This window comes from Poecile atricapillus, chromosome Z, assembly GCF_030490865.1.
Source record: "Poecile atricapillus isolate bPoeAtr1 chromosome Z, bPoeAtr1.hap1, whole genome shotgun sequence".
NCBI classification, from domain to species: Eukaryota; Metazoa; Chordata; class Aves; order Passeriformes; family Paridae; genus Poecile; species Poecile atricapillus.
The window spans coordinates 40,433,828-40,447,418 of NC_081289.1; the positions used below are offsets into that span (position 1 = coordinate 40,433,828).

General features: G+C 34.3%; 1 protein-coding gene across 2 annotated transcripts in view; it reads right to left on the minus strand.

The window, feature by feature from the left end:
* The window catches only part of LOC131592966 (TBC1 domain family member 15-like), a 35,758-nt gene that overhangs the window by 6,206 nt on the left and 15,961 nt on the right, over positions 1-13,591 (minus strand). For both annotated transcript variants that reach the window (XM_058864984.1, XM_058864983.1), the window contains exons 6-14: positions 11,242-11,341; positions 9,996-10,193; positions 8,405-8,533; positions 6,817-6,920; positions 6,450-6,544; positions 4,921-5,037; positions 1,967-2,067; positions 1,151-1,250; positions 703-800 (exon numbers count right to left, since the gene is read on the minus strand). In XM_058864984.1, coding sequence (XP_058720967.1) covers positions 703-800; positions 1,151-1,250; positions 1,967-2,067; positions 4,921-5,037; positions 6,450-6,544; positions 6,817-6,920; positions 8,405-8,533; positions 9,996-10,193; positions 11,242-11,341 — 1,042 coding nt within the window. The remainder of the gene's footprint in view (positions 1-702; positions 801-1,150; positions 1,251-1,966; positions 2,068-4,920; positions 5,038-6,449; positions 6,545-6,816; positions 6,921-8,404; positions 8,534-9,995; positions 10,194-11,241; positions 11,342-13,591) is intronic.

Consider the following 13,591-nt stretch of genomic DNA (forward strand, 5'->3'; position numbering starts at 1 on the left):
CTTCTTCTGAATTTTCAGTGAATACTGTGCCCCTGTTAAATGCATCTTAGACAATAAACCTCTACTGTTGACACACTTCTCATTTTTCTCAGAACAAAAAATTAAAGACCAAAATATTAGTTAATCTTAATTATTCCATTTGATTCCAACATCATCTAAATCAAAGAAAGATCTCATTAACACAGAATTATCAGAACATCAACATTCTGATGTTTTACATAATATTATTTGGCATCTCAAGTCCTTATTGTCAAGATTAACTATTTTCTGACATCGTCCTCCTCACGGTTTTGGCTAATACAAACTACCCTGATAGTGCTTCATTCAACTTAATCTACAAAGAATCACCAATACCAAGGAATTAATCAAAAAAAATGCTCTTTTATCATGAGCTGTTTTCCATTAGCAGTTAACAAGTACTCTCCACTTACTATTTTTACTTAAGAGTCTCAGTTGAAGGCTTCTGTCCAAACCTTTCTACAAAAGCCAATTTATCCAAACCAGCGCTAGCACATTTCATTAACTTCACAAATTGTTTTTCAGGCTAAAAAGACATAAGAAATGTTCGTTTGTCCTCAGATCACTGCGCCAAATAATTTTTTTTAAACTTTATCAGAGTATTAAACACTTTGCAAAATGATCCATGCTTTTTGTTCTAAAGGCCAAAAACTGCTGAATTTGTATGTTGAAATATTTCCTTACCTCCCAGAGTCGAAGAATATCTTGAAAACTAAATTCCCTTTTAAATCTGATAAGAAGCCACCGGAAGCAAAAATAAAGGTAGCCCGAGTCTTGAGATTCTAGGAATAAGAGTGTGACATTTCAGAAGCATTAGATTTGATTCAGAGAACAGGTCAAAAAAAAAAAACAAAAAAAACCCCACACTTTACAGGTACATGCTCACACCACTAATTTTTAAGATGGCAGGCCCTTTTTAGAATCAAAGGTATTTTCCAGAGTATGGTATATTTTTAGAATTGATAACAGGATGACCCTGTTTCTTCCATAAGCATAGAGCTATTATTGAAGAATTTTAGGCATTATAAAGTTACAAGTCCTGTACTCATATAATATTGGAATTATATTTAAACTGGTAAGGAACAGAATGCAGGAAGCTGTTTCAGTTACTGTACATGAATAATACACCTACCTAAATAACTGCAAAATCCACTGTCTAGTAACCGAAGCAAATGACTCAGCTGAATTAGTTGTGTCTTCATACCCTGCATCTGTTCTTCAAAATTCTGATGCTGTATGGAATAAAACATTAGCACTGTCATTTTTATTAATTCAATTTTGAGATCTGCAGCTATTTTAGACAAAGTTTTGTTATTTCAAGAGTGGTTCTCACCCTTTAGGTATTTAACACATGGATGTTTAACTATACTTCTATCTAATGAAATGTCTGTCTTCTACTGAGAAGCTTAACTAAATGCAAATGCTAAATTAAAGCACTGAACTGTATTTCTATACTAACATTTTTGTATGTAATAAATGATAGTTTAAATCTGCCTAAGCTCTGTACTTCAAAGCAGCATGACTGCACTCAAACAATAAAACCCAAATTTTTTTACTTTCATATCAGTCACACACTCTTTTGCCACATGCAAAAGTCATAATAGCTTCAGTTTGTGGGAAGTCTAAACTGCATTTAACAAAAGCCAAAAGGCAGGTATACAATGAAATCATTATCCTGAACAAAATCCTGCTTAAGGACTCCTGATAAATACAAATTTGTCTGTTACAGTTACTTTGAAATTCTTAAGGAGCCAAATATGCCTGTATTGTACAGCAATACTATTGCAAACCCGCCACAACCTCAATCAACAAAAGCGTATTGACTTCAAACATGAAATGACTGCTTTAAAAGAATTTTAAAAACCCGGTGAAATTTATAAAGTAAAATTAACCCCAAATACTATTTGTAGCTTATCTGTTTATGTGGGCCAAAAAAGCCTCATTTTACCATTTGATCCATGTATGACACAAAGCACCAAAAGGCATCTACTTCATTCTCCATAACATACAAGACAGGTGACAGCAAGTCGCTCATCCCCTGCACATAACCTTGATGGAGAAAAAGCAGAGGGGGGAAAAAGAAAAAAGGAATTTCAACTCAACAGTTAAACAGTAATTTTTCAAGTGTGATGAATGACTGAGTGAAACAAATGTTAGCACATACAGATACTATAATTCTCCAATTCAACTACCAGCAAAGACAAATTTGTATTAATAGGCACCAACATCCAGCAGATCTGATAAGGTTTATCAGCCCTTTCTGCCAATCTAAAGAGAACAGAAAGCAAACACATTGTTCTAGCAGCTTTTAAAATATGTACAAACTGAGTTTGTGCACAATAGATTTTTAGTAAAAATGTTCCTATTTAGAACTCAGGAGCATATATTGATATTTTTAAGATTAAGTCTTTACCTTGCACCATCACAAATACAAACTTGTATATAATCTGTTTGTACTTGGTTACTTTCTTCTAGACGTTTAAAAATTTTGAATGTCTTCACACTTCCCCACCCACCCCCAAATGAAGAATTTCTTCTCAAATTCATTTAAAGAGATGTTGAGCTGCAATTCCAGAAAAACACAGTGCAACAGTTCTTATGAAGAAAACTTTGCATTCTACACTTTTTTTTTTTTTTTTCTGTCACTGAATATGCTTTAAAGATCCCTTTATTTAAGGAAGTTGGGACTGTTCTGCTTGGACAATACTTTAAATACATCCAAGCCTAAGACCATCTGTATAACCAAGCAGACAACAACAAAGAATTCAACCTGTCAAAGTGAGAAAGGGAATTAATAGTAAAGTATTGCTTGCAAGAGGCACAAAAGCAACATGTATCTAGATCTGATTCAAGGATGTGCTTTTAAGTTTTGTGCCTAGAACTGGTAAATAAAGTTCACACCACCTAAAAAGTACTCACACACTTCCAAGAAAAGATTGAAATTTAACTGGAGAAGAAAATGCCCACTAAAGCATATAATTTCTACAAACAGCTGTAAAATTTTAGTTATGCAAAAAACATTTTTTAAATTTTCACAGATTTTTAATGCTTCTTCCAGCTTTCTTGTTTGCAATTAACAGTCCAACAGTTCAAGTCCAACAGTTTAAGTAGAGCATAATGATTTTTACAGATAATTTTTCCTCTTCTTCCCCACTCTTCCAATTATCACTGATGCTAATGTCAGCTTATCTATTGCCCAATTGTTGCTGACCTCCCTAAATAAGAGAACACAATTAATGTGTGTATCTGTCATCAGTGATTGGTTCAAGATAACATTTCTCGGTTTACTTTATTTCTCAATGATGTAACTGTAACTGTGTAACTAAATAAAAGGATTAGAGTCAATAACTGGAAATATGGAGCAGCTGTGAGAATAAAAATAGAATAAGTAATAGCAAACAGGTAAATAATTAAAAGGTCAAAAGAAAAAAAAAATAGTTTTCTTCCCCATATATTTAATACTACAGCTAACTAAAAATAAATGCAAAGAAAATTCTGTCTGAGACAGTTTGAAAGTCTATTTAATAATAAAACCAATTTCATTAATGCAGACTTAAGGAATTAATTCAGAAAAATATTCTATTAACAGCTGTTCTGTCCCCTCCCCTATCTGGCAGTTTGTGGCATGATTCAGACCCCTCTAAAGCTGCTGTCAAAAGATTAAGAGGAGCACTGCACCAATGCGTAGAAGCGTTGGACAGTAACTATGTCAAATTTACTGTATTTCCATTATTCCTGCTTGCTTATAAAACAAAAGACTTATCTGGTGTGCACATTTAAGCCATCTCAACAATGTTTTTAACAGAGTGGGTGGTGAATCTGCTTTACTTTCATCTGTAATGTCACTGTGCATTAATGAATGTTGAAACGTGGAAAGAGGTGAAACAGAGCTCCATGTTTAAACCATCCGTTTTAGTTTTCTCTTTTTTCAAGCCAAAGATCAAGACCCTCTTTCAGAGAGAACAAAAGCTGACAAGAACTAAAGCTCTGCAGCTTGTTTACTAGTGGTTAAAGATTTTACTTTTTGTTTACAAAATCTGGCACGAATGGCTTTTAGAATCCCAAAACTTTTCTGGTACAGAATACCCAAAAAAACTCCAAAGTATACAACAGCCAAATGTCATGCCAGTGGTGGAGAGGGAACCAAATACAAGTATCTTTTTCCTCCCTCCCAAGACAATTAACAAGAAGCCAAGATTTAGCCATTACATTAACACTGAGATTAAAGCAAGATGTTTTATGTTCTTCCCTCCACAGCAGATGCATGCACTAAAATGTAATTTTTGACAGATTGCTAAGTGCACTTCTCAAGAACCAGCTTTTAAAATATTCACAAGAATATAATGTTTACAAACAGCTGGTTCAGCTTGCTGAGCTTTAATTACAGCAGTGGCAGCTGGATTATCATTTTTATTGATATTATCAGTCCTAAAAATATATGTAACACTCAAGGCTCCAAAGATCCAAACCCATTTAAAAGTCTGAAAAGCAAGCCTGCTTCAATTCTATTAAAAAAATTAACACAAAAAAACCTAAATCACAAAAACTTAACCACACAAAAACCCCCAAAACAAAAACCCCAGAAAAAACAAACCCCCCCAGAACAAAAAGAACAAAAGAACCCCACAACAGTAGGTCTGTGGTGAAGACAAACTTCCACTTAATTCCCAATCCCACCAAAACTGATGAGTTCAGATGCCTAAGACAGGCATCAAATTGAAGAGAGAAAGAAGAACTGAACAAATTTATCTACATTATTAAATACTACAAAATATTAAGTCTTTTGTAAAACATTTACAAAAAGCATTGTAATCAATACAAGCTCAATTATATTAATAGGATTTAGCAAAACTGCGTATCAGAAGCCAAGGAAGCTTTTACATTCCGAGGGACACAACTTACCTAAGTCAAAATCATACATGCAATAGGTCATCAAAATATCATGAAGTAAAATCAGTCCTGGATTATCTTCGCCTTCATAGAACTTATTTGTTCGATCTGTCCTGTTAACGTCTTTTTCTAAGAAAACAGTCCAGATATAAAAACTCTTTCAAAACCAGTCCTAAAAAGCCAGTATCAAATTAATTCAGAATGTCTAAGCTGATGATTTCTTCCTCAAACACTGTTGCAAAACTTTGAAGTGTTTGAGACAACTGCATAACTAAATGTAATTTCAAAATAAAGAATATTTTAAAATAAAGGAAATCCTTCCTATCTGCAATGAAAGGATTTGCTTATAAACATGTTTTAAAGCTTTCTGCCTTTCCTTTGATAATGCATTTTATGGAAAAAATCCTGATTGTAATTCAGCAAAAATGTTTTACACTTAAGAGGATTAAAAACAATTTTATGCAAGTTAACTCTACAATGCCATTTATGAATAGTGACGCAACACAGCATAAGCCGTGGTTGGAAAGTTCCCACCTGATCAGCTCAAAGACACTGTGAAGTTCCTAACAGCATTTATAAAGACAGTGTAACAAGCTCCTGTAACTCATAGCAGATGAAACTGCTTCTTTCATCAGGCAGTTTTAATGCCTGAAACATATCAAGCAGACAGCATACTCTTTAATAAGGTGAAATTCAAAACCAATGTATTTTGAAGTTTTGCAAAATTTTGAATGCAGTTTGATAAAAGGAGTGTTTTGTAGTTTTGCATATATTTTACTACATAACCCTAATATTGCCACATACATTTCAAACACTTAAAAATTAAAATATTTGTCTCAACAGTAACAAACACCTGGACTTTTTTTAACTCAGAATATTTTTTTTCTGTTATCGTTCTCTAAAAATGTAGTTTATTAATCTACCAAGACTAGACTACTTCGACCCTTTTAGCTTACGTTTTGAATAACTGCCTGAAATAAGTTTAGTCTTTCTCTCAGAATAACAAAGAAATCTGGACCTGTCTCCTGAAAAAATATTTAGAAATCGTAAACATTGGTGCCCAAATCTCACTACCAAAGAGAACTGAGGATACAAACTGCTAATACTCAGCATATTTGATGAGACTTTTAGAAGTAGGAGTAAAACGCCTGAAGTCAGAATGCACATACACAAATTCCTATAAGAAATTATAAAATGTGAATAGACACATTTTCGCATTCTTATTGTATATCATTATTTTAACAACATTTCCAGTAAAAACACATTATGACATAACACAAAATGAAGAGTTTTTTGTTATTAAATAAAGGTAGTTTAAAAAACCAGCCAGTTTGTAACACTGATATGTAAAGTTCTGAGTTACTCAAGTTGAGAAAGTTTTAATATTAAGTATAAAACCAAGTTTAGACACCTCTGAAAAGAGCAACATTTCGTTTTTAGTGCCTTTTCATGTAGGCTCTTCAAAAGGGTACTTTTTTCAATTTCATCTAAACTTTTAAAAGCGTGTGTGCAGTTAGGTATGTCTCTAAATATGAATTTACCTATAAGGCTGCGGTAATCTCTTAATCTTGAATTTCGCTTTTCCTGTTCCTCACTGACAGATTTCCACTGCAGTTTCATCCTGAAATATTCATCCCTGAAGAAGAAAGACAATTTTGAAACCAAACATTTACGTTCTTTTTTTTTTTTAATTTAAGCATTCATTCATCCCATCTACTCTTTGAGATAAATAGAGTAACAATACCCTCTTTGTGTAATGTCTTTAGTATAAAATTTTTAAGAAAATGTCACATATTCTTGCATTCAACAATTTTAGCAACTGTGTTTCAAAAGACCTTCTACATCACTGTCTTAACAAAAGATGCAGCTTTTAAATTTCTTTTGTAAGAAAAAAGTTACTGTACTCACGTTTTCCTTTTTTGCAGATTTGCTCTCTCTTCTTTAGTGCTATTCCAAGGAAAATACCCCAAAAGAAATTTCCAGGCCTCTTTTCTTAAAGTATGGCAGAGACCCTAGGGAAAAATGGATATGAAGTGTCAACAAAAACATTTCCATAATGAGAGGAAACATTCCTAGATTGATACAACACTTCTCAAAGTAGCAACTTCAAGTCAATTTCTTTTTACATTGTAGCCAGCTCTCATATGTTAACTAGGTATCATACTCTGATGAAACAGCAGGAACAGAGTATGATTAACAGAAAACTGTAGAAGCACTGGATTCACACTTCAGTAAAAAAAGAAACTTTAGAAAATAATTTTCTTTCTATATTTTTGCTTCACTGCTAAAAATAAAAACCTTACAGGCATAGCAGACTTTAAGAAGCAAAGAAAAGTACCTTTAAAATGAATGTATATAAATATAATGCTGCTTCTGGATACAATTGCCAAACTTCTGGTCTTGTCACAAAGTGATCTTGACAACTAGTCTTCCAGTTATTTGTTTTTTTTAAACAAACATTTTAATCTCACAAGACATGGCCCACCTTCAATGAACCTTTCAGTCAAAAATACTAGTGTCCACTCAAGAAGCCTGCTTGTCAGAAATCTAAGTAATGCTCAACAATTTAGATAACAAAAATGTATGGAGCTGAATCATATCCTCTCATCAAGAGAGCTTCTTGTAACTCCTGCAGTACAGTCATAAGAATGAGGAACTTTTGCTAGCCCCACTTTGGGGACCTTGAGTCATAAATAAAAGAGAGTACTCACTCTCCTGCCAGTGGGCAGAGATGACAGGAAAATGGGCTACAGGAACCAAAGTTTTGTAGTAATTCTCATGATTGTGGAAAGGTCCTTAATTGAGCACATGGGGCACACGGATATTAAAGAACAGTGTTCTCATTCTCTACTTCTGCTTGTAAATATGCATCAGCAGGCACACAATGAATGCATTAAGGCAGCTGGATTCCCACAAAAATATAGAAATACTGAAGTAACGTTAGGTAGAAAAGCTATGGGACACAATTAATTTTCAAAATATCCATCTCTGAGACTAAATTCACAACATATCACAAAACCACTCAGTTCAACTAAAAATACCAGCTGAAGTGTTTAGCACTGCTCTGATGAGGGTCTAATTCTAGCAAACTGCTGGGCAAAACCAGAAGCTTTTGCTGGAGAAGGGTAAGAGAAAAGAATAAACCAAATATCTACCCTAACATTGAAACACTGGTCTTTTTCTGAAAGCCACTTTCCTTTGTTATGTCACTTAAGCTTCTGTCTTTTCAAGTCATTTCCTTTAGCCAGCCACAAGAAGATCTCTCTCCTTGCAGAGCACTTCACACAGCTGCAAGACTGCTGAGGTATTTGACTGGCATGAAACCATGCTTTATGAAGTCTCTCAATAGTGACTGTCTGGGTTATGGTCAAAGTTCTGCATGAAACATTACAAGTGTAATGAAAGAAGCATAGCCACAGTTTGGGAAGGAAATTAAAAGCCAGAATCAAGGTCTATCAGAATCATAGGTCTTGCTGAATTTAGAAAAACTAGTTACCCCTTTGAATATCTGTCGCTTTATGTAGTCGACATCTAAAATTCTTCCTTCAGAGTCCATATTCTTAGCCCATTCTTCAGCTGACACAGGCTCTCTTCTGCTGACTTCAGGCTGTTTCCCTAGGTCGATCTGAAACACACACAAAGGCATTTTATGTGAATCCCAATGAAGCACTTCAGTAGCTGCCAACAACTGCACAAATGATACTAAGCTTGCCAATTTCTTATATTCAGTGCAATTACACTTCCACATGCACACACCTCAGTCAGCAACTCTAAGGATCTAAGGTTGCACCCACATGAGCAAGTAGTGTGGGCCAACACAAGCAGATCTTTAGAGTAAGACTCTTGTGCTGAGGACCTGAAATATGTTAATATTCCAGATTTTGGAGAATGTACATGTATTTTAAATAACCTTCTAACTCCACAAATGCCTCTGAACTAGCTTCCCATAAACTAATGCAACACAGCAAACAACAACAATCAGGAGCTTCACTTGAAAAACACATTCCTGATACAAATGCATCTTACAAGAGAACTGAAAATCAGCTTGGGTTTGGAGATGCTATCCCTGCACAATGTAACAGGAAAGATTTGGTTTGGTACACAGCCTCTTAAAAAACCCAAGGATGAATGTACTTTCAGAATTTATAACACCCATCAGAAGTTTCAGTTTGTGCTTAGTCTCTCAGTTCCTAAATTGCATGTCTAAGTACAGGAGAATTCAGCAGAAAGTAAATTCTTACTTCCTAAAAATATTTTTATGATAGCAACCCCCAAACCAATTTGTCTTTTAACTCTTTAGAAGTCCAAGGCATTTGTCAGATTAAGACATATAGGTCAGTGTTATTTTCCATATATAGCATTTGTTATATTTTTTCTCACTGATAAATTAATTAAGTGCTAGGAAGCAACTTCTTAGAATTATGTAGTTCATACAGCTACTGCTAAGATAGTAACACTAGCCTGAACTCTAAAAATGCCCCATATAAAACAGTTTAGTATTTTAAAAATATGTACGCTGTTTAAATAATAATCACAAGCATTTAAAAATAAACCTTTTCCACATATCTATAGAGACTCCAACAGGTGTCCACAGTGATTCATGAACCAATTATAAATTCATTCCAGCTTTGGTTCAAATCATACATAAATCTGTAATTTATACACCCTAGACATTAATTATCCAATTAAGTATTTTTAATCTCAAAAGAAACTGAAATGTTAGCAGCGATTAGCCAAGAAAGTTGGTTTTTAGCCTGCATTCTCCAATTTTACTTAATGTAGCTGTAATTGACCTCAGAGGAAACACTGAACATAAAATCGTTCGCCTTTTAAGGTAGTGCCTCTAACATAACTACAGTCACCATTTCATTAACTACAAACTTCCTTTCAAAAGAAACTCACATTTGCATGCATAAAAGTGACATATTCAAAAGTAACTGATTATGATCTTAACTCTTGAGAATAAATAGTAATATGCCACAAAAATTTTATAAACAGTATAACTCATCATGCTTCAAGTCCTACCATTCTTTTAAAGGAGTGCATAAAAACAATCAATGCATCTGTATCATTAATTTAAAACTCACTCGTGTAATGACTTCAAATCCTGGTTCTTCCTGCTGATTTATCTTCAGCCCTGGAATGGTATCATTGAGAAAGTCTGCCATTTCTGAAGGTGGTCGCCTCTGATTTGATGGATCACTTGAACGTAAACTACCAACAATATAGTTGGTGACTTTGGAAAATTTTCCCATTGTTACTACGTATGGATCTTTCTTCCATTTCTGTTATAACAAGGAAAACAAGCAAAACACAAACATTTGTGTTTACAATATATTTTTAATATCTATATATATAACTATTTGTAATTCAAAGCAATGCATCAGGAAAAGTACCATAGATCTCAAAATTATTTAAGTTTCATGTATTGGTAGTAATACAGAACAATCATCACATGATTAAAAAATGTATCTTAAGTATGAAGATAATACTGCTAACTGATTTGAAAGATTGGGTAGCAATGTTCTCAGCAAGCCTGACCTATGCATAGAAGTGGATCAGATCCACTGTTTGCTATCCAGTGGCTCCTGGCAAGAAACAGATATCTTACACCCAGCTTCCCTGCCCTCACAGAGAAGTCTGAACCATCATGTACTCTCCTACGAATTCCACGCAAATCTTGATTTGACAACTAAATACAGAAACTAATGTAATTGATTCATGAATATTTTATTTAATTAAACACATCAGTGGATCAGCCCTCTGGCCTCATTCAAGTCACTCACATTTTGCTACTGACTTTCACAAGTCCATAAGCCCCACCAAATGACAAGCAGTTGTAGTATTAAAAAAACCCATATTTTTATCCAATACTGCCCTCTTCGCTGCTGTATTTCCATTATCCCTTCAAAAGTCTCAGAAAATAACAATGAAAAGAATACCTAGTCAAGGAAAACTTAGGAAATTATAATTAATATATTTTGGTAACTCCTAAGATTTTTCCTTTCCTCTTTAAGACTTTCTGTACCCAAATGTATAAATCACAGAGAACATGAATAGGTTTGAAGTAATACCACAGGGAAGTTAAGGAGTTATTACACCATAGAAAATAACTTAAAATTAAGTGCACTTCCTACAGTAAGCATGTGGTTTAAGATACAGTCAATACTTCTATGATGGCATTTTACTTGGCAGTAATTAACAACAATGTCATAAATGGCATTATTGCTTCTACACTGGTAAAATCATTACTCAGCATATATTCCTGTGACATGGTAGGGTGCAATTGTTAATACATTTCTTCAAAATAAAAAATTTGAAGATAATACATACTTGTAATAAGCCATATGATGGTTCATCAAAGAGATTTTCAAAAGACTGAGACAGAGACTTCTGAGTCTTCACAAGAAGAACCCGTTCATCATGTGGAGATCTGCAATAAAATTAAAAAAGGGCGTCTGGGTATGACTGGTTTTCTCTGTAAAGTTTTCAGAACATTTACTGGTTTTTTGAAGTCACCTTTCAGGCTTTGTGCAAAAAATAAAAGATTTGATGCAAGATCATTCTTTTGGCATAAATTAACCAACTAATGCTACATAAAACACGACCTTCATTTTTCAAAAGATTAGTTATTTCCATATTAATTCTGAATTGTACTGTTCCATTCCCTAAAAAATTAAGCTTTAGAAAATTTTTTCAGGAATTAGTCTGGAAGATAACTCCATTTACACGTAGGTGACAAAAATTAACTTCAAGTACAGTTTCCTGGTGTTGACAATGGACAAAAAAATGTGATAGAGGAAATGTAGTATGACAACCTCAACACAATATATGCTGAAACTCTCAACATAATAGAGGAAGTGAAAAGAACCTATGTCACCCATACAATTAAGGAATTCCTTCTACCAATTAGTAAATCTTGCATTATGGAACCCTGTAAAACATTACATTATGGAATACAAACTGATTTTCAATGTATGAAAGCACATCGACAAATTTCTAACGAACAGCACTACAACAGATCCTGCCAGAATAATTCTAAGATTCATACTGATAGAAGCTTAAAAGACAACAGAACCACTGTACTGTGAAACAGAACCATCCCAGTAGAGCCCTGCAAATATATTCTGTAGACTCCAAAAGCTTAAAAAACACAAACGTGATTTGGCCTAACTCACTGCATTTGTACACTCCTGCTCAATACATTTGCTACTCAACAGGGCTCCAAAGGCATATGAGAGTAGTGACAACGAAGGCAGTGAAACCATGCTGCCCCTAGTAATGAATCTGTTCTTTTGCTTTTATACCTACTCCCCCTTCAACATCCCACTTTGTCCACCTCTTCAGCACAGGCACCCCATCACTTCCTTAGGCAGCTGCTGAATCTCCAATTTACTGCGCAGTAGGTGACAGAAGAGAGAACAGCTCAGAAGGCAGGCTAACATTCAAGCCTCAGAGTTTGTATCCAGGCAGGAGAAAGCCAAGCAGTTTGCTATCCGACCCTAGTCCATTGCACAGACTTACATTTATAAAATACCTCTCTACTGCTCTCTCACAAAGTTTAAATCCACTATTTCTAGTCTTCAAAAGAAAAATTACTTTTCTTTTTATTAGCACCTGCATCATCTACCATGTTATTAAAGTCAAAGATAAGAACTTTAATAAGCCTTATCTCTTTCCCATTCCAACAGGACAGGACACTGTAAACACTGACGGATATGAAATGCAACAACAGATCTTCTTTTGAGACAGCCAGACGTCACAGTCATAGTTCTGAAGCAGCAATGGTTAATGAGCCTCAAATGGCTTTTTCTAAAGAGCAGCACAGGGGCAAAGGCTGAGTCATGCAGTATGTTTTCCTTAACTAAAAGAATTAAAACTTTGTACCATATCTCCCTTTTAATTACACACACTCCGGCACAGTCAGGCAGCCATCAACATCTACTTAGATAATGTTCAAAAATTTGTGAGCTATACACTTTCTTAAACTTCCTCATAGTCCTGTGACTCAGAAAGTGTCATCTGTCCACATAGTATTTTCTCAATGTTAGACTGGTGCAATCAAACTAGAAGGCACATAATCCTTAGGGCAACAAATTACAGCTATTCTGTATGACTTTGGCTGTTTCATGCTGATTTCAGCAATTACATGATACTGTATAAAGAATGGTGTTAGAAAAGAACGAAATCTATTGAGGTAATAGGAACATAGGAAAATACCTATAACATAAAGATAATATATAGATAAGCTAAAATTTCTGCCTTAATATCAATATCCCATGTTTTATAAAACACAAGTTGGGACAATGAGTAATTATACTGACAAATATTTGCTTGTGGCATCCAAACTGCTGACTAAACATCTTTTCCAAAATGAGGTTGTGAGCTGAGATACATTATGTACTAAAGAATGAACAACCATTAGGAAACAACAGAAACATACAGATTGACTGTCATTTCCATAACTTGGATGGCCTATTTGTTCTTTTCTCTTTCCTTAGAAAAAAATAATTGTCATAACTCATGACTAGACAACAGAAGAGAATTTGGTGACAGAAGAGACTTTCACTAAATAAGAAAACTAAAACTGGAAGTTCCAGGTCAATGCTTAAGGTCATCCAAATTGAATTTCCATAGCTGTCACTGCTTTTTGCTTTAAAGTTCCTGAAGTATCTGCTTTTGC